Source organism: Stegastes partitus, unplaced genomic scaffold, assembly GCF_000690725.1.
Source record: "Stegastes partitus isolate 25-593 unplaced genomic scaffold, Stegastes_partitus-1.0.2 Scaffold294, whole genome shotgun sequence".
Classification (NCBI taxonomy): Eukaryota; Metazoa; Chordata; class Actinopteri; family Pomacentridae; genus Stegastes; species Stegastes partitus.
This window is the reverse complement of record NW_007578025.1, coordinates 266,133-287,881: the sequence shown is the minus strand read 5'-3', so window position 1 is coordinate 287,881 and position 21,749 is coordinate 266,133. Positions and strand designations below refer to the sequence as shown.

The 21,749-nt window shown below is 43.1% G+C and overlaps 1 protein-coding gene across 1 annotated transcript in view; it reads left to right on the top strand.

Moving 5' to 3' along the window:
• The window catches only part of LOC103358159 (MAM domain-containing glycosylphosphatidylinositol anchor protein 2), a 266,805-nt gene that overhangs the window by 92,731 nt on the left and 152,325 nt on the right, over window positions 1–21,749 (top strand). Inside the window, exon 3 of the mRNA XM_008283011.1 lies at window positions 7,953–8,127. Within this exon, the coding sequence (XP_008281233.1) occupies window positions 7,953–8,127 (175 nt within the window). The remainder of the gene's footprint in view (window positions 1–7,952; window positions 8,128–21,749) is intronic.

Below are 21,749 nucleotides of genomic sequence, written 5' to 3'. Positions count from 1 at the left end.
AAAAACACCAACGTGAACGTGCACCAACCGCTGCTGAGCTGCTTGACACGACTGTCGGTGCAACATCGGCACGTTCAAAGCTGTGGTTTGTGTCCAGCATCAACGTTTCTACATGTGAGGAGCTCATTTGCAAAAACAGATGACTCCATTTTTGTAGATTTTGTTGGAGATAATATCAATCAAAGTGAAGCTGAGTGGATCTGACTCAGTAGAAATGACAAAAATAGAGATCACTTCAGTTTGATTGATGTCGTCTCAGGTAGATGATGGAAACATGGGTTTTCTGAAGGTTTGTTAAGGTGGAGTTATACATATATATACAAGGATCAATATCAGTATTTTACTACCTTTGGACAAATCCTTGCAATATAAATACAGTCTGTGCACTATTAATACTTCTCTGTCAGTATTTCTACTCATGAAAGAATCTATGCATTAGCACTGATTGGTGAAATATCGTTATTTCCATGTTTATGGGGAACAATCTAAACTGATGTATATTTCTGGTTTATTTTCATATTTCTGCTGATAATTCTTTGCACAATCATCTTTGCTGCTGTACGAATGCACATTTCTCCGCTGTGAGATTAATGAAGGTGTATGTTTTCATATATTAATATTGAAGCAGTTCGTCAATACTTGTTTAAAACTAAAGACGGATTCAAAGGAAGGAAGTCGACAGAATTGGTTTCTTCGGTTTGTTGTACTTATTTACCTCATGATGCGTCCTCTAGCATCTAAATAAAAACAGCATACGACATGTCAACAAGATAAAAAACCAGATTTTAATCAGCTCTTTAAATACAACCGGTCCTGAAGCCCTTGCCTTCGTCTCCAGCCTCGTCTTACCCTCGTCGACTCTGCGGCGGAGCGCCACATATAGCCCACTTCATCTGCTCGCGCTTTCATGGTCGCTGTTCTCCAGACTCGTTCATTGTCTTTGATGCTATGAACAGACATCAAAGAGTCCCCGATGATGAAGCCATCTGCCCCCGTCTCCTCTGCCCTGGCCTCCATCCATTATGTCCACACTACTTTGTTTGAGTACCAGGCTCCAACAGGCTCCAGCTACACCACATTGCAAACACCTTTTTTTTTTGTTTCAATTATTGGCTGGCTAGATTCAACTCGCAGCGCCACGGGTCAGCGAGTACAAATAAGCTGACCTCAGGCCCTGGGACATTTCGCTTTTATACAGACCAATTGGAGTATGTGATCTGTTTTGGATGCTCCCATGACAGTTAGCCTACAGTGCTGGTGTCTTTTGCAGATGGTGCTTTTTTTTTTTTTTTTGAACATGATTTAACCTTCTATTTTTTTTTTTACACTGTTTGCTATACAAACCGCAAGATCAGAAGGGGCACCCATGTCAGAGTTCTCCCTCAAACTACACCCTATCCACTGCACTCACGGTCATTTATGCTCTTGAAAGCGAGTTGTAGCCGCAGCACCAACAACAAGCAAATAAAAGCTGATGTATTTTTAGCTCCGCGTCTTGTCTCCTCTTTGATTCTGACACTAAAAACCCTCCTTTCGTATGATCATCCAATTTTCATGAGGGTCAGTATTTTCTAATATAGACCTGTGGAGTAAGTGCGCTCGCAATTTGTGGCCCTCCCGGACCCCCCGTTGCGTCGTGTGATCGCTTGTTTGTCATGCTCAGCCACACTTGTCTGCACCAGCGAGCAGCACAGACCGCCATCAGTGCCTAAAAGAAAAGATGGCAAGCAATTAGAAACCAGTCTGTAGTTGGGGAGCGGGGAAACGTCACAGCAGGCATTATGGGAGATTCACCGAAGACGCGTGCTCCGGCATATGATCGCCGCATAACAACAGACACTGGGCGCATTTTAATTAGCTCTTGCCGTGACATCGCAGCATGTGTGGTCTCCAACGCTGCTGGGATTTTCAGTCGGATACTAATCTAGACGAGCTTCTGCTTTCCATGTGAGCAAATGTTGATCTTTCTATCGGGATGTCTGATTTAAGGGAGAGCGGCGTTGTTACTGTATTGACTCGGCTTTCCCTCCGTGGAACTAAGTGGCGTCGTGTGTTTTTTGATGTGTTTCTCTTAATAAAGCAGATTATTGTAAATGTGAGGGGACAACTCTGTTTCCTAGCAGTGTGAGATAAAGCGTGAAAACCAGCTTCTATTTACTCGTAATGGTAATAATGTATGCGTACAATCACAAGGCACAGGCAGGGGTAATGTATTCCTGTTGCTGGATGGTTCAGTGTACAACAGAAATCTAGGCAGGATCACTGAAATATCAAACTGTTCCAAAATCGTGTCATATATCAATAATTGCATTCATAAGCAAACCCTTTAGAACAGCTATATTGAGAGGTACACAAAAGTAAATACCTGTGATCACTGACAGTATTTGAGTACACCTGTTATTTTCCATTTTTGTATAAACATGGTTCCAAAATAGCTTTAAATACTAGAATTTTCTCTGTATTCAAAATATGGGCTGGGTCTATCTGCATGTCTACATCATGGTTCCATGTAAAAAAAAGTTCCAGATACACTTTTTTCAATTCTTCATTTCGAATATATTTTTAAAAATTGAGAAAGAAAAGATGAGAAAAATATATATGAAAAAAAGACTTCATGTGAGTGACAGACAAATTATATATATATTTTTATATATATATATATATATACACCCACATACATTCTGTTGCCACTCCATGAATAGTTGAATCTAAAAGAGAGAAAAAGTACTCTCAAACATTATTTGAATAAATAACATAATTTCCGGACTATAGAGTCCACCTGAATATAAGTCGCACCACCTAACTTTAAAAAGAAAACCAGTTTTGTACATATACAGGCTGCACTTGTCTATAAGCTGCAGGTGTCCACGTTGTAACATGAGATATTTACACAGAAAGATGTTTTAAACTTTTAATTAAATACGTACTGGTAACATACACAACAGTTCCTGTAACACGGCTGGTTAAGAAAATAAAAACTACAGCAGCCTACCAGGAAAAGTCATTGATCGCTATCTTCATCTTCCTCCTGCACTAAAACCACTAAAGTTCTTCAGTGTCGGAATTGAACAGAATCACTTCGTCACACACTTCCTCAGTCTCTCTTTCGTTGTCGCTCTCAGTGTCACTTCCGTCTCGAAGCAAATTGGTAAAAATCCACAAATTAGCCGCATCATTGTGCCGCAGTGTTCAAAGCGTGTGAAAAAAGTAGCGGCTTGTAGTCCAGAATTTATGGTAAATCATGTGTCCGAAAGGGAGCAGGAGGAAGCCAAAGCCTCATTAATTCCCACCCCTCATTCTTCTGCTCATAGTTAAGCTAAACACCTATTTACACATTTACACCAGTTCTTTACAAACAAACCACAAATTTCACCAAGATGGAAAAAGATCAGAATGAAAACATGGACCTGCAGTTGCAGCAGTGACGAGGATGTATAGAAGAAGCCATAGTAGCATTAATCAGAGCCGTCTTTCTAAAATGATGCCGCTGACTGGGCACTACTTTTACCATCTAGCTCTGAAAAGCAGACTTCAGACAGCTTTTCTAAAAGTCATGGAAAGAATCCTGACTAATATCAGGAGAACACTCTTTGAGATTGAGACCATTAGGCTCAGATGTTCTCCAGCATGTTTAGTGAGACCCTGACCAGGACCACCACAGTGAACGCATCGTCCTGACAGTGAAGCACGGAGGTGGAAGCATGATAATATGAAGCTGCATGAGTGCCCAAGTGTTGGGGAGGTTTCATTTATAGATGGCATCATGCATTCTTATGGATAAACCAAAATACTGCCTGATGAGATGACTTTTAGTCTGCAGAAGTTCGGCAGAAGAGCAAATTGTTCAACATGATCTCGATCCAGAACACACCACCGAAACCACGACAAAGTTTCCAAAGAAGAAAAAAAAGTAAAAACTATGAGCTGGCAAAGTGTGTTGGCTTGACTTGAATCCGATAGAACGCCTTTGGGGTGTTTTAAAGAGAAAGTCAGAGCAACACAAGCCCTCCAGCAAAGAACAGCAACTGGTCTTTGAAGGATGGCAGAACATCTCTGCAGAACACCTCCATGCCGAGGAGGGTTGAGTCTGTCATCAGATATGAAGCTGGACATACGAAGCACTGACTGAATAAAAGATTTGAATCTCTGTATTTTTATCTGAACTTTAGTTTTTAATTTACCAGAAGTGCAGAAACTCTCCTGTTCAATTTAGAAGTAATGCAGCTACTGTAAGGTGGAACAGTGTTGAACTATTTGACATTTAAGTCTTATTGCATCCCCCCTTTTGTTGCATACTGTACATTGTTGGTAGTTTGGCCAATTCCCTGGTTTGCACAGAAAAAAAATTGCCAAAAACCAGGTTATCAGCGGACGACGAGGACCAATTATTGCTCCAATCTGGCAGCTCCTCTCAGATCGAGAGCGTTTGCATTGCACCGAGGAGAGCCAAGAGGGTCAAACTGTTCTCACCGGGCACCCTTCAGGACTCCCCCCTGTGGGCCGAGGTGCTCAGATGTAAAAAGTCGGGTGGAGTGGAGGAATGAAAGTAGCCTGAGGGTACGTGGGCGGGGTGGTGGCGGGGGAGTTGAAAGCTCACCAGTAATGCGGTATGCTGCCCCTGTGAACAAACAGGGGCGCTTTCCTTTTGAAAATATAAAGAGTTATTTGAATACCCACTTCTTAGTGTCGCTCTAACAATGCACTTATTGATACTGCGTTTCCCTAAAACTCAAAGCTCTTTACACAAAAGGCAAAGGGAAAATGACTGGGGGTATAAGCTGGGAGAATATTGAATTCTGCTGAGGTCGCCACAAGCCAGCTTGCTTTGTATTTGCATGAGGAGAATCCAGAGCGCAGTCGGGAGAGTGACACAGAATTCAAAAACTTTGCTCCATCTAATTTATGCTCATAACTTATTTAACTTTAGGGCTTGTTTTGCTGAACTCACCATGTCCCTAACTGTAATAATAGGGCGCCAGATTTTCCAACAGCGGGGCTTTAGCATCAATCAGTTGCTGAGTTTGGGCTTTTTTTTTTGAGTCTCTTGACGCATTCGAAACAAGCCAAGTGATGCCTTTTCGGTGTTCATTTACAGGCATTTATTTTTAATGGTAATATATCCACTTAAAGACCGTACAGTGTACAGGAAGAGGACAGAAACACACTCTAGACTACAGGCTTCGTCTTTTTTTTTTCAGCGAAAGAGGTCGATGAAAGCGAGAACACACACACACACAAGCGGTCTTTGAATTTCAGGGTAGCTAATTTATTTCTACCACTCTAGTAGCACCCCGAGCAAAACAGAGAATCTGAAACTGCTCTGATAAACTTTCGCTGCGTGTGAATTCCTCTTCTTGTCATCATCTACCCGGGAGCTCCAAAAAAAAAAAAAAAAAAAACTGCTCTGATAAACTTTCGCTGCGTGTGAATTCCTCTTCTTGTCATCATCTACCCGGGAGCTCCAAAAAAAAAAAAAAAAAAGCCTCTGGAAGACGGTGCCATTATCAGGTTTTAGCCCACCCACTCTTTCATTCCACCTTCTGCCCGTTTGTTGGGAAAATGACCAAACTTCACAGTGTCGTAACCCCGAGCTGCAGCCGTCATGGTTAGAGCCCCGCAGCCAGAGCAGCAATCTGTGTGATAGCACCCAATCGCCCCTCGCCTGCATGCAATGATATCCCTGTTTCATCTGATGCTATCTCTGCAAAATGGGATGTTATCAGTATCCAAGATGATGCTATCACCATACAGTGTGGAGATATTGGATTCTAATTCATAGCTTCCCCTGCCTAGACAGAGATATGTGAGGCTCTGCAGGCAAAGCCAGTCCATCTGCGGCTTACTTAGGATGAGGGATTGAATGGAGCTTTATGCTCGGCGGTTCTGGCTGTGTGGCCCGCGGGCCAGAGTTGTCACAGTACCTGTTCGTGCTGTATGCTTTAATGAGGACAGGAGAGGGAGATGATGGAGAGTCAATTACAACCTCATGTTGGAGAGTAACACTATTTCACCTTTCATTACACCTCAATGCCACGGGCTAACTGGGTCTCATCAGTTAGTGAAAGGTGCTCATGCCGAGAAGGCCACGCTGAGGTCAGTCTGGTGCCGAACGGAGCAAAAAGGGAAGTTGCAGGAAGATTTTTTTTTTTTTCAAATCAACACTTCAGGCTGCGGCGCTTTTTTATTTTTAAACCTTCGATTGTAAGTGCAGAATCTTGACAGAAACACGTAAAATAAGCTCGTTTCCTTTACTTCCTCTGGGTTGGATTTACCTTGTTCGCAGAGGGAAGTAGGCCGTTATTCAAAACAGGTTAGACGGACCTTTATTTCTGTTTTACTTATGTTCTAAGATAAGATAAGATAAGATAAGATAAGATATGCCTTTATTTATCTCACAGTGGAGAAATTCACAGCGTTGATAGCAGCTTTCAACAGAGGTACACATATACGAGACAGGAAAAAATAAAAAATAAAAAATGTACATATAAATATAAGAAATAGTGCAAACAAGGTGAGTAGTGCAAAACAGAATATGAAGAATGGGGGGAATATAGAAAAGATATATGTATATATATATGTATATTTATATTTATATATAAAAGATAGGGATTAAGTATATAATAATAGTAGTAATAATAATAGTAATAACAACTACATTAGTAATAATAATAATAATAATAAGCAGTGCACTTTACGTTTCTAGTTTTAAAGGAGAAGTTTGTCGATTTGGGGAATTGTCTTTCATGCCAGGTGGTAAATAAAAAGATCAATACTGTTCATATCTCTGAATTTAAGCTTATAAACTGGACAGTGGAGGCAAAACATGCTCTCATTCCCCTCTGAAGGCTTAACACAGTATATCTCACTTGTGTAATGTGTGCATTAGCCAGAGTGTAATGACACCTTATGGTTGTGACACGGGGAGAAAAAAAATCTCTCATTTCGCCGTTCGCCTGGCAACCTCACATGGCAACAAGACTCCAGGAAGTCCTTTTTGCCCAATAACGGCCGCGGGTGTTATTAGCCGTTAATGCAAACCCAGCATTTCTCAGTTATCTTCACAGCGTGAGTCACTTCTTTTTCTTACTTTCTGCTCTTGGCAGTGAAACTCCAGCATGGACGTTTCACACCAGAAGCCCTCCTCTGGCTCAGAGTCGGGCAGCACGATTACGGCCAAAAAGAGTTATCACGATCGCTGCTCAACTCCAGGGACGGAACATTTTGTGCCGCATTCGTTCTAATGTAGAAATCTGCACGAAGACAAAACTTAAACTAAGGCTCTTTTTCACCTGAGTTAAGTGCATCTCCTAGAGGTGAAACATAAATATAGTTGTACTCAAAATGCTTCACTTTTAGTCTCTGACGGGTGTTTAGCTAAACACGATGCTCTAGTTTGAAGCTGAAACCAAGTGATTATATGTTCATGTGCTGTTTTTTTTGGAACACATTTTGGGTTTCCTGTAACCTTTCCACTCAGCTTTAATGAAACTTAGAGAAACTTGCTTTGACATTCTTCATGCAGATGCAGTATTTTTCCATTATAGTATCACAGTGGATTGTGTTGATTTAGCTGCACAAAAGCCAAAATTGTGATGTAGATTGAAATAATTGTGTTGCTGTAGCTGTTTGTTAGGATGGGTTGAGTGTTTCTTTAAAAGCAGGATCAAGAAAACTGGGGGAAAAAATTAAAATGAAACCATAAATTTGTTGAGCTTTTTGAGCAAAAGTAACTACAACTGGTTTCTATCAGTAACTGGCCTCGTTTCCCCTCCATGCTGGTCATATCTGTGGCTATTTTTTTTAATAAACTGACTTCAGTTTGTTTCCTTGCTTTCCAATTTTCTTACCTAAAGCCGTGTTTGTCTCCTCAGTCGACTGTGTGCGCAAATGTAAACCCGAGCTGGAAGTCTTAATCATCTCCCCTCTTTTCTTTTTCGTCTCCGTCTTCCCAGATCCGATGGACAAAGACAGCTGGCAGCGTGTCAGACCGCTTCCAGGACTCCAGCGTGTTCAACGAGACGTTGCACATCGCGAAGATCCTGAGGACTCAGGGCGGTCGCTACTACTGCAAGGCTGAGAACGGCCTCGGCTCTCCGGCCATCAAGTCCATCAGGGTGGACGTTTACTGTAAGTCTGATGCATCGTGGCTTTTGTTCTTTTGTCTCTTAGATTTTACCCAACATTTACTGTTTGACAGTAATAACACTGTCGCTCTCGAGTTTCTTGTCCTTTTATTTATTCTATTTTATTTGTTATTATGGTTTTTACAAAGACACCCGAGCGACTGAAAACGGTAAACTGCCCAGAGGTGTGACTATCAGAGTCTGTATCTGTGTTACCCTGTTAAGGAATGGCCACGACGTCGCTTTGTCTTCTGCCTAATTCTCTTCTAGGCCAGTTTCCAGACAGCCGTGACCCTGAAAAGCTTTCCATTCACAGTTGTGATTATGCAACTAAGTCAGCCTTTTAGCAGCGCGCTAAAAACGCACTACAGTGAACCTGCCGCCACCGTTAGCTCATAAAATGTAACCCGTGTATACATGTATTTTGAGTCCTAGTTAAGAAATTATAATAAAAAAATGAAGCAGGTGCTGTAAGATTATTTTCTAAATTCGTCCATGTGTTTTTTTTAAAAATTAAGAAAAGCCAAAGTGTGAACACAGACAGATGGAGCACAGATGTAACAACGCGAAACCCTTACAGCCCAAAAATAGCAACGTTCTGTATTTCTGTTGCAAATGAAAAGTAGTTATTTGGAGGTGGTGCATCCAAAGAGACCCCGTCGCTCTCCCGAGAATGTTAATTAAACTAAAACGCTTTTATTATCCTGACACAGTCATTGACTGTAAGAGCAGCCTCTCTATTTTTAAAGTATCAGCGCGACAAACCGGGGGGGGAGGTTCATTAGCATTCGTCAAAGGAAACGGTGATTTATTGTTATTGTTTTTATTGATCGGGCATTGATTGTCCTATTTCACCTCGTGAGTGGTCGAAGACGCTGCCCTGTTTCCAGAAGACGCCCTCTTTATGGGTGTTTGTGCTGCCAAAGTCTGAGTTTATATCCAATAAAAACCATATGTAGGTGTGTTATAATCAGCTGTCCGGAGGGCCTCGGGGGTCTTACAGCTTCAGCTTCAAGAAACTCTAGTGAGATGCGTTTAACGTCACATGCTTAGTGCCTGTAATAAATCTCTCTTCCTTAATTTATTTACTGCTGCTTCAGTCTTGTCGTCCTCAGTAGCCCTACTTCCTCTTTTTTAGCTACCAGGAAAAAAAAAATTGCTGTATCTTTGAAAATTGACGACCCCTTCTGCCCTTAATTTGTTGCCAAACATCATTTTCAGTCACAGTGGAAAGAAAGAGGTAGTGGAGCAGAACGCTTTTGCACTAAATACAATGCACTTGATCCCTTTCCAGTAAAAGCTACAATCATTGGATGCATTTTAAAGTGGTACAACGCTGTGTACTCTGTATATTAGGCTGTGAGCTATGATTTATGCCCCGACAGCTTCCTCGAGGGATCGAGACCAACGTTTGTAGCCGATGTACTGTATTTGCAGCAGGATTAATTTTTTTCGTGTCAGAAATCCTTTATGGGTGTTTTAACTTTGCGTTAACTGGGAACCTGCCAAACTCTCCCATAGAAGGAGCTCAGAGTGGCGGCCGTGCACTGGTACAATCAGACAGATGTTTGTCAAATCAACCAGTTCGTCTTCAGGATTTTCTCCTTTAAAAACTCCTGTTTGAAAATCTTAACTTTGTGTCACTTGTCCAAGTTTGTTCTTGAGCATAAAATTGGCTCATTGCTGCTCCTCTGGGCGGTTGAGTTATCATCAAGTACTTGGCGTTTTTCCACCCACCAGCCTCAAGGGGCAGCGATGTGCATCGTTGGTTCTCCAAATTTACTTTGCACAAAAAAATATATTTACCACTGAAACATGACGTTAATAACTCTGATCGTCTTGCTGCAAAGCCGTGTTCTGCTGGGAAACCCTTTTATCCTCATACGGACGTTAATTTGACACCTAACAGTCACTCAAACGTTGTTGCAGACCGAGCACAGCCCCGATGTCAGTGGTACTCCGGCAGGACCGCTTCCCTACAAAAACTGCCCGGGAGCAGCTCAATAACCATGGCAACAAGCCCAAGGTGTTGACTCTTTGCCTCCAAACTCCCCCACATCTCAATCCAACTGAGCGTCCGCGGGATTGCGATGGAACGAGTCCAATCCGCCGAGACCCCATCCTGCAACCCACAGGACCCAAAGGATCTGCTGCCAGAGTCCCACTGCCAAAACCCCACAGGACACCTTCAGAGGCCAACTGTTTTGGTGGCACGTGGAGGGGTTTACGCATGATATAAATGTTGCGGCTGCTCGGTGTGTTTCATCAGGAGAGCGGTTATTTTCAGTTTAACAAAAGGAAAGACTCCCTTGGGGACGTGCACACGGACGGCTGCTGTAGTTGTTGTTATCGTTCTATTTTCTGATCCACTCGGAGGATTCATCTCATACAACAAATTGGAAGGTACATGAACATCCAGACCGAGCCCTGGCAGACCCTTACGGATGCCGAACCGGTTGATCTGGCGTGTACGGCTAATTATTTGTACTACGTTTGTTAACCCTCTGAACTCCAAGCAGTTCTTGGGCATTTTTTCTTTGCTGCTGTCACATGTAAGCTCATTTTCCATGGCAATATGAAGTCCTGTATCTCTATGGAAACATCACAACCGTGGCTAGAAGTAGAGGGAACTCAAGAAATGTGTCCTGTGCTGTGTGACGCAGAATGCTATGAGTCATAAAAAAAAGCAAAAATGAAGACCTAGAATTTTCTTATTTTTTTTTATACTTTAATGTGTTTCTATCATAGACTGTATAAAAGATGGACGTAGCTTCCGTGACGTCACCCGTTTGTTTCTGCACTGAGAAAATGAAGCCAGGGTTTTGCTACTTCCTGGTTGACATCTTGGATTTTTAGAGCCAAAAATTGTCGGAGGGGGGCGGAGCCACAGGAGCAGCGATTGGTCAGACGGATTGAGAGGCGGGCCCTCTCTGCCCCGCCCACATTTCGCTGCCGACTGTCAATCAAGCCAGCCACGCCCCTTGCCCCGCAAAATGTTGACGATTTTTAAAAAATTCAGTATTGATTTATATTCAGATTGGCCACCTGATCTCTGGATTTGACCATGAAAACTAATTTTAAAAAAATCCTGAGCTGTAGGAATGCAGTATTTCATGATCTGTGATCACTTCTTTTCCAATTCCAGTCTATGGGAGCCAGGGCTTTTTGGAGCCAGCAGCTCGCGGACGCAGGTTTCTGACACTTTCGGGTTGGCTTCATTTTTCAGGGCCGGTTGCTACGTCCATCTTTTATACAGTCTATGGTTTCTATACGTACGTCTTATATCTCATAAATACAACCTGCAGTTTAGCCCAGTTTAGCCGAATAGTCCCAGAATTTTTTGGTCGCAGCGGAGTCAATCCTAACTTAAATCCTAATGAGTGCAGAATATTAAGTTTGTCACAGAACATCGTGATTGCATATTTTTGTTGGATTTTTCAAAAATGACGTCACACACGAGCACCTGAGTTGAAAATCTGACCGTTCGTTCTTTTTTGATTTTTCACAGTTTCAAACCCCATAAATGCTGTGATTTTTGTGATTGTTTTGAAAGATAACAAGCCTTTTAAAGCCGCCGGTGGAATCTGGGGGTTTTAAGGGCTAAAAGACCAGCGCACAGCCAATTCCCCTGAGCTTTTCTGTGGGGCAGCCTGGGATCAGATAAAGATCTGTGCAGTGGAGGAGTAATGGGGCTAAATGTTGCTCAATTCTATTGTGTGTTTAAAAAGAAAATCACATTTTCAATCCCCCCCAAATAAGATCTAACTGGTGCTCATCAAAACAGAGACTGATGAATGTGGGATTTTTATGGTAGCTTCAATATTTGCATCATGGAAAAAAAAAAAGTGCCTCAGTGATGCTCTCCGCTGGCTCGACTGAGAAAGACACCGATGCTCCGGGGGCCCAAAAGCGCAACGAGCACAGCGCATATGCATGACTGAACAACTTTCATTTGAATGAATGAGGCACCATCTTGTAATTCAGTATCCAGTCCTGCTTTATATATGCAGCCGTGCTCGCTCTGCTTCCCTCTCTTCCCCACGTCTCTCCCGCAGACACGGAGAACACAGCTAACCGGCTCCCCTCTCCTCCTTTTGCTTTCATGTCTCTGTCTTATTTTCTCTCGGTGTGTGAGCCACATTCTTGTACCTGTTTATTTGGACTGACACCGGCGGGGGCTGTGGAATTGAAACTTGTTTAGAAAAGCTCGCGGAAGGCCCTGAGTGGTGCAGGAGGTCGGGGCTGAATGCATCTCAGCAGCTGACAGTCAGAACCTTGTTCCCTGTGTGCACCATTTCACCTTGGCTGCACTAAAGAGCTGGAGGAGCAGACGTGGAAATGAAGCCAGATAACACGCTGGAAACAGAAGCCGAAAGCGCGGCCTCTCGGCGAGCTTCATCATCTGGCGCTCTGCGGTCAGAGTTTTCATGCTGTTAAAGGCAAACTAATGGCTGTGTGTTTGGTGAATCATAAAGCTCTAATTGTGCTATAAGCTGCGTAATCCGCCATCCACTCACTGTGTTTATTGCGCTTGCAGTATGTTTAATGTATACGCACCGTGCACGAGCAATGCGGTGCTGTTATAGATTGCAGTGGGAATGATAAAAACGCATTTTATTGGTGTGGAGCTTCAAATTGCATGTGTATCTTTTAAACATTAGCGCTATCTTTATGGTGTCCTTGCATCTGGCCTTGTAGCGCAGTATGTGTTGTGCTGCACATCCAGCTACAGCACATTATTCCTACAGAGCAGCGCTATAGCCGTCCCCCGGGGGTGAATTTAATTGATGGGCCTCTGCAGTGCTGCATGCTATTTTTAGTGGTTTGCAGCTACAATTTTTAATTAGTATTAAAATTGGTGTTTTGGTGCCGGACCGCCCAACAACAACACCTTGAATTATGTTCTTTTTCCAAATGCGTTCGCACGTGTAGGCTCATCGCAGCCCACGTTCAGAAGACGTAATGTTCTGCATCGTTTCTACTCAAGATACGAGCCACAGCGTATATATTTTTTACATTAAGAGGCGTTCTATGGTCGCTTCGTTTTGCTGGTTTCTTTGCTTCCTGGAACCGAGCATCGTGTTTTCAATTTTCCAAACAAGCACAGGAGATTCTATTCATATGTTCACCTTTATTAGATCAGTAAGCGTGCTCCTTCTTCATAAGGCAGCCGGCGCGACTCTGTCAATACAAGTGAATGAAAAAACAAGGAAACGTTAAACGCAGATGGATAGAAAGGTAAATCCGTGGAAATACAGATAGATGACTAGACGGGCAGGCGGGCGGGCGGGCAGACGGAGGGTAAAAGTTTTCTTTGGAGTTGCCTGTGCGCGGCAGACAAAATCAGGACGGGATAATTAATGGTAATAACTGACCTCTGCGGCCCGGAGGAGCTGATATTAGCTATAGCCGGCTCAAAGCTAACGTATTTACAAAGCTCAGAAGTCCATCTAAGCACATTTTATACCTGCTGACACCTCAGTTGTGTTTGTCCACGGTTCGGTCTGTGGGGAAGGTCCTCTGCAAAGTTAATAAAGAACCTTGCCCAACTCCAACGCTGATCGATTTTAAGCTTAAGATGCTCACTTCTTTTTCCTACAGGGGAGATTTTTCAGTGTTCTCATTTAATTTCGGCTGCATTAATTTCGCTGCACAATCTAATGTTTCATTGAGTGACTGATCGAGGAGGGCTTAGGAGTTCTGCAGGGGCGGCTTATTGCAGCCTCTGAGAGTTCATTGACCATCGCCGGCACAATATATCTCAGAGATTTTGGCCTGAAGGCGAGCGGTCCACTGAAGTGACCATCCAAAAAAAAACAACAACCCCAAACTGTTAGGAAGAAGTTTTGGAGCCTGAACTATTTCTGATTCACTGGGATGGTCAATAAATTTATTCTGCTCCCTTCCAGTGACTCATGGCAGTGATTGTGAGTTTTCAAAACACGCTCTGATGGTGTGATTATGTGCTGACATTATTAGCTGATGAATGGATTCAACAGAATACTAATAAGCAACAATTTTGACAATCACGTAAGTCTTGGGAGCAAGAAAAAAGGGACCTAATATTTACTGGTTCCGTCTTGGCTAATGTGCAGTTTTTTTCTCTTCTTTATTTGATTTCAGACTCTCGGTCGGACAACTAAATTGTTAGTTGCACTCTCGCTGATAAACAGTGCAACTCAATTAAGCCTGCACACAACCCCCCGTCTCCGAGAAATTACTTTCCTGTACGACTCAACTACGTTCTCGTTTATATTTTTGGAAAGAAACATATCGCGTCCAGTAGGAAAGGCTTAAAGTTTAAAAAGTTCACGTCACAAAGTCTGGGAGAAAAGTTGGAGGTATAAATCTACAGCAGGAGCCTGGTGTTTGCATCCATTATTCTTAGACTTAAGTTTCCTGTCGCTCTATTTTCTGGGTTATCAGGTTCCTGCCTGACAGCAAACAGTAAACGATAAAATAAAGGGTAAATACAGGTTGATTAGAAATGTATGTCGCAAACAAACATAATCTAAATAATTAAGAATCCAGTGCAGTTGTGTGGGAATGTCATTTTTAGAAGACGGTGCAGAGTAAATAAAATATCGATATGAGCTGTAATAGATTATTATTTACGTGTGGATATCAGCTGTATAGGTAGGTCTTTGTTACATAGGTACACATTGATCAGGCTGTGCCCACTGAACACAGAAATTAAATTATTGATTTTGGATATACAGTTATTAAATACATTACACGTGAATAGCAAACCAATTAAACAGAAGTATAAGAAACCAGTCTGCCCACTCTCGCCTGTTGCCTTCAGCGTCCTGCAGGTGATTGGTCCACTTAGGGGAGGCTCTATGGCTGTGTCCGAAATCACCCACTCACTCCCTACATAGTGATCACTATATAGGGAGCACCTCGGCAAAGTATCGTTTCGGACACAACTCGAGCTGTTAACTACGTCGCTCGCCAGCCGCGATTTGTGCTGCAACAGCGTCGTACAAACATTTTATTGCGTAGCTAAGAAATCAAATTAAATCAAGTTTATTGTCATTTTGCTGTACATACCAGATGAGAGAGTGTTTCTTCAGGATCCAGTAAGCAATTTAAATAAAGTGTGTTGTATGTCCACATCACAACCGAGCGACGTTCACTGTCCGGGTAAAATAACATTTAACAAAACAAACGGGAATTTTTCCGCGCTCTCGTTCATCTCCGTTTCCATTTCCTTTCGCGCAATGCATGATGGTCCATATTGCTCGGTTAGTGACCATCGGCTGTACACGACTTTTTACGGTGCATTGTGGGATATTTTGAGTGACGATATAGTGGATAAAATTAACCGCTGAGAATTCGAACTACACTACAAAATGGCGTGCGCCCTATATACTGCACTATGTAGGGCATAGGGAGTGACTTCAATGTTGCTTTTTGGGTTCGCCAAGAACAAGGGTCAACACGCCAGATACTCACCGGGCTTCTGAAGGAGGCCCCGGCTTCCTTATTCTGGTTGAGGTGCTGCAGCTCCTTCGTTGAGGTGTTTGAACCCCTTGTCCTTCCCCTGTAGGACTAGTTTAATGTGGGAGACCTTACACAGGAACACACTGACCACTCTACTGCACTAAGGAGGTGATTCTTTGGGTTTCTGGGCACCGTCAACTAACAGAAGACCCAGAACAGGAGTTACATATCTAATCTGGCCTAAGATCACCTTGGGATCCACCAGGAGGACCTGGAAAACACTGTAGAGGAGACAAATGCCCTGCAAAAATCTGAATTAAAGTTCTAACATGAACAAAAACAACTTCTTTATTCTCTTCAGCAAACCTCGCCACCACATTGGCGTCATTTAATCTGAAGACAGCCGGCTGGGTTCGTGTCATGGTGTGTGAATGCAGCCTCCATGTATCCAGGTCTCCATCTCCTCGGTCAAACGCTTACCCGCTGACTTTGCATGCAAGGCACGTGTAAATAAAACCGTTTTTCATATTCATTTCTGTGCAGCCTTTTGCGATGTGTTTGTCACAGATTTTCCTCCTGCGGTAATGATTAAAACACGATTTATCGGTCGGCACAAGTCGTTTACCGCTGCCCAAATATACAGGTTGTCAAATTAACTCAGAGGGAGTGAAAGCAAAGAATCTCAGCTGATGGTGAAATGGAAAACAAATTGCTGTGCCTTAAACCTGCCCAGTCCAGGTCAGCATTTACTGAACAGGCTTTGATAAAGGGCCACTTTAAAACTCTCTTTGAAAGACTGTGAACGGGCTCTTCAGCCGTGAATAAACTGAAAAGATGCAGTGCAGGGAGGAAGGAAACAGACATGCATTTGACTGTATGTGAACAGGGAAGACCGTGCACTGTTTGTCCATATGCTAATGCCGTGCAGATGATATTGATGTTGTCTGCCCAGTCAGCCGCTGCCCGTTTGACAGAAGCTGTGAAACAGTCAGAACCGGGTGCTGTGTGTATTGTGAAAAACAACCCACTGGGCCGCAGATATCATTTCACTCAAGCCTCCACACACACATCGTCACTCTTTCGTGATATTTCTCACTACATTCCTTCAAAAGGATTAGAATAAGACAATAGCCTGCTTTCTCTGTGTTATCTGCGGAGGGACTTACGCAGCCCTTACTCCACACTGCTGCCGCAGAAGCCAGAGAATTTTAATGAGGATACTGGGTGTGTGGATTTTGTGTGTGTTTGTCGGCACACGGGCTCGAGTCTGAGCTTGAATAATTTTTTGGCAACGGCGGCGTTCATCTAGATTCGAGACGTGTGAATGTGTGTGTCCATTTCTTTGTGTGCTCATGCGTGTGAGAAGAAACAAAAATAGAGGCTGCCCATTGGGTTCAAGCACATGCTTATGCATGAACACACTCTCCACCAGTGAGGTCCTGACTCACACAAACATGTCAAAGGCTTAACTTGTCTTGGCATACGCCTCCTCAGCTGTGCAACACTGCGCAGCAGCATGCGGGGCGAGGCCGGCTTGGGGAAGTGTGTCTGCTTTTTTGTTTGCCTTTCCTCGATGGAGTTCATGAAGGAGCTCGGAGACCAAACGGCGGCTGATGGTGTTTGTTTTGCGGACGTGCCGGCTTTGCTTTATCCAGTCGGTCAGTGAAAGTGGCGCTTCCTATCTCATCAGGTGTCCAATTCGTGCTGCCCTGTGTGCAAGGCGCCTGAGTAAATGTGAGCAGGAGACGGCAGAGTGTTCTGCAGGAAAGAACTGACTCACAGGCGGACACAGTACGGTGATAACAACAAGCCGGGCTTTGACGAAGGCTTATGCAGGTCCTATTAACTCCTATAGCCCTTCATTACCAGTGTTTGCACTCTGCGCTTGCATCCTATACCTTGGAGAGGCTCCTCTAAAGTGATTAGGTAATATATTTGGGTGTATGCAGAGGGAAGTGTGTGGGATGGCCATCTCAGGGGAGCCTATTGATTAGTGGATTCATTTGGATGTAGCAGGTGCTGGAGGCAGGTTCAATAGGTTGAGTTATGACTCACATTGAAGGAAGACACAATTGCTAACGAGTAGACCTTCTTGTCATAATATATTTAACTATTTAGTGTGCTGGTGTTTTATCCTCTAAACCCTGGATAGCACCACGTAGCTGCTTCAGAGTGTCTCTGGTTGGCTTTGTGATGTTTTTAGCCGGTCATCTGCAGGCAGAAAGTCAGCATGATCACGATCCACGTAGAAGATCAATGCGAGGTCAGTCTGTTGCATTTTCTTCACAACTGCCAGAGGTAACGCTCTTGTTGTTGCCGCCATGTATGAAAGATTTTCTCTGTAACCTCTCACCTGATTAGATGAGAATGTTATTAATCCACTAAATAGCAATTATCAGCTGTTTCCAAGCCTGTAGGCATCATCTGTAGGCGCACTCCTGCACATACCAGTAGGCCAGAAGGTGCACCGTCATCCATGACAAGCAGGAAACATCCCAGATCTCGTGGGCAACCTCTTGTGGTCGGCTGAATAATTGCATATCACCCTTGTATCCGACAAGATGAAGCTTTGTAACATGCGTAGGATGTGTTCTCGCCCAAACCATGACCTTTTCTTGAAACTAATTAAATGTTTTTGGTGTCTAAACCCAAAAAAAGACTAAAAAAAGCAAGTAAACAATGAAGAAATGGTCTAAGACAGAACTCGTACTCTTGTCTTCTTGGTGAAAATCTGCTTTTTTATGCCGCTATTACCCTCCAATCTCAACATGTGGACCTTTGTTCCTTTTGTTGTACCACGACCAACATTTTGGGTGTTAAGAGGCTGCTGAGCCCACGACAACAGTGACAACAACTCAACGTGCCATTTAATAGGCTGGTGACAATAGAAATCTGTGCAAATGTAACCTGACAAACTAATGAAGTTGGCTAATGATGAGCCCCTCGACCTTGGAAGCAATGCACAGTTGCTTCAGGTGCTAAGCTAGTTAGCTCATTTAGCATTTTGAGCTTCTGTTGGAGCCGACAGACAGACACAGGGTTTGATCTATCCCATGCACACTTTGATTTTTGTCCACATGTACAAGGGTTTATATAAAAAAGAAAATGCAAAAACACAATTAAAATGCTGTTCAGAGCATTTCAAACTAACAAGCTGTGATATAACCGAAAGGAAATGTTTAGCTAATTAGACGTCTGACATAAAGTTATTCTCGGCTACCAACAACGGTGCATCAAGAAAAAGATCTTATGTGTGGACTGATTCTGATGACTGTTTGTCAGCATCGTAGAAAAGCATTTATGTGTAAACATTAAAAAAAATCCTCGTGGTAAGGTTAGCACCGGCACTGTTTTGGCCGTTGCACAGAATCGACAAAGAAAATACTGGCACACGCTCTGACATCTGAAGCCAGAAGCTCAGTTTTCACCGTCTACACCGTAAACAGAGTTTCTGAATATCTTCCCCGTGGAACGAGCTTTACAAAGGCTTCACTTTTAGTTTCCTAAAATTGTATTTGCATGGACAAAAGGACAAAAAAAATACAAATGTACGTGTAGTCAAGATGGTTTTTAACCCAAAAATACAAATTCAGACTCTTTAAATGTGAGCTAGCGTCCCTCCTATTACAGTCCTGTTCACGCCACACCAACAGGTAAAGACATTTAGAGGGTTTTTTTCCCATATTTCAGTGGCAATGTTGCTCCAGACACATTATAGAGAGTTGTTTTTGTGATTTTAGTTAAAAAGAAGTCTCGACACACCTTTAATGTGTGTCGAGTTTCCCCTCATTGTCCTCAATCCACAGTTTTAGATCTATTAAAAACTATACAAAATGCAGCTTTTAAACCAATGAAGTGTGTCGCATGTTAAGTAAATTACATTCACCGTCAGGTTCCTTTTGCATCTGATTGTAATCCAGGAGCCAAAAGCAGCTAAACCTTTGTCTTAGTCTTTCCTCTGAGTTTAATAAATACCTGTAACTATGATCAAATCAAATCAAATTTTATTTATACAGCACTTTCCATATACAACGACAACACAAAGTGCTTTACAACATTTAAAAAAAACAAAACATGACCTCATTTAAAAACATTACAGCATTTAAAAAATAAGTTAAACCCGTCTCTCCCACCCTCCATGCACACACACACACACACACTCACACACACCCACTTGACTAAAAGAGGCGTGGCGTGGCACTGAGGGATTGTGGGAAATGCTACCATTGGGGCTGTCCACACCGGGAGGAGTTACAGACCATGGCCACTAGGGGGCGCCTGCACCCGGACCCCCAACCCGGCAGACAAGGGGACCCCCACAACGAGGTGGAGAGCCCCCCAATCAGCCGGGCCAAAGGGACCCGCAGACAGAACCCCCAGTAGCAGACCGGACACAGCCCCCAGTGTGGAGGACCCCCCTAAGGAAACACTGGAAATAAAACTGAAAACTTTCAGAATAAAAGTCCCGATGTAAGATAGGGTGAAAGTTAAAATACATAAAGATAGAATACAAATATAAATAAATAAGAATGTAAATAAATAAGATCCAGCAACAGGATTCAATAGTGCCTTTCAGAAGTGACAGGGCTGCTCTGTGCACATGGTTCACTAGCTGTAACTTCATTAGTTGTTTATAATTAATAATTATCCCCAACATGGAGACAGGATCTCACCGCAAATCACATCCTGGACAGAAAAAGAAAAAAAGTTTCCACTTGAACTCCATCTGGCACATTTTTTTATTTTATACTTGAAGAAAAAGTCTGAACCACTTAGAGAAAATATATTTATTTCTGACTTCTTTGGTTTGTTGTTATGAGGAATTTTTCTGTTTTGCTGATTAAATTCGGTGTCACAGAATTTGCAGTCGGGGCCTTATTGTGTGTTCACAAACAGGACGCAACATCCCTAATAAATAAAGTAAATAAGAAAATCTGGCAACAGGTAGTAAGAATGAAAACCCTTCTTTCTCTGCTGCAAGTTATTGTATTTGGATAAATTCTCATTAAACACTGACAGGATTCTCAGCGTTTAGAAAGTGATGAATTTCCCCAATAAAAACATTTTGTCAACAACACAAACGGCGTATTTGGGGTGATGTATATTAATTATTACGGTTGTTATTGCGTCGTGGGACCTTTCCCCTCTTCAAATAAACCGCGGCCTCTCCCCTCCCAAAGCTATTTAAAGGGTCAGTTCACCCGAATTACATTTTAAAATGAGCGTTTTCTCGACGGAGTCTCGTGCCGTCCCAAACTAGTTTAGTGGGTTTTGTTTGTAGAAGGAAACTGAATTTAATTTGTGGTGCTTACGTTTAAATGAAGAGGAAACGTGAGCGCAACCCTCGTCAGACACATGCACACAAACTAACTCCAGCTAGTAGTTGAAAGTTGGCTCGTCCGTGGTAACAAGTCTTCTCCTGTAGTTTTGTAGCGGTTACGATCAAAATGGATGGAGAGGACCTTGTTAAAAGTGAAAGTTCCTGCATGTAATAAAATAAAAGTAATAAAAAAACACAGACATCTCTTCCTCAGGTGAGAAATCAACACACACATAATCCACTTGGTGCAGATATTTTGAGCTTTCTGATTACACCGGACTTCTAAGCGTCAGTGTGGAGCGTAGAGATTGCTCCCAGTGAAACACTAATGCAGATTTCATCTGACCTCGTTCCTATAGACTGCAGCAGAAAACATTCCCATGAAACCTATGGATGCTTCAGGTAATGAGAGTTCTGGACTTCAAATGCAGGACACTGACTCAGAAGGCAGGTTTTATTTTAAAAAACAGTCTGAGTGGTGAGAGGAGTGAAGCCAGCGGAGGACAGGCTGCTGCAGGTGAGCTGGCGTGGGGATCCGGGGAAGCGTGGCGAGTGGCCGGGCAGGTGGCTGACTGACAGTTTGGAGGCTGCACGTGGCGACTGACAGCGAGGGAAGCGAGCCGGGGTTTGGTTTGTGGCAGCCGCTTGGCAAGAAGACGACTGGAAGCTGAGACGCAAGGTTCCAGCTCGAGTTTATAATGAAAGCGAAACACAGGAAGGAAACTACAGGCAGGGCTTCGGCTGATGGTGCCACCACCGGTGCTGGCAAGAATAATCTGGTTTTATAAGTACTACAGCTGGATGATTAGTTGATGAATCTCAGGCGTTTCCGGTGATTGGCCGCAGTGGGAGGCAGGTAG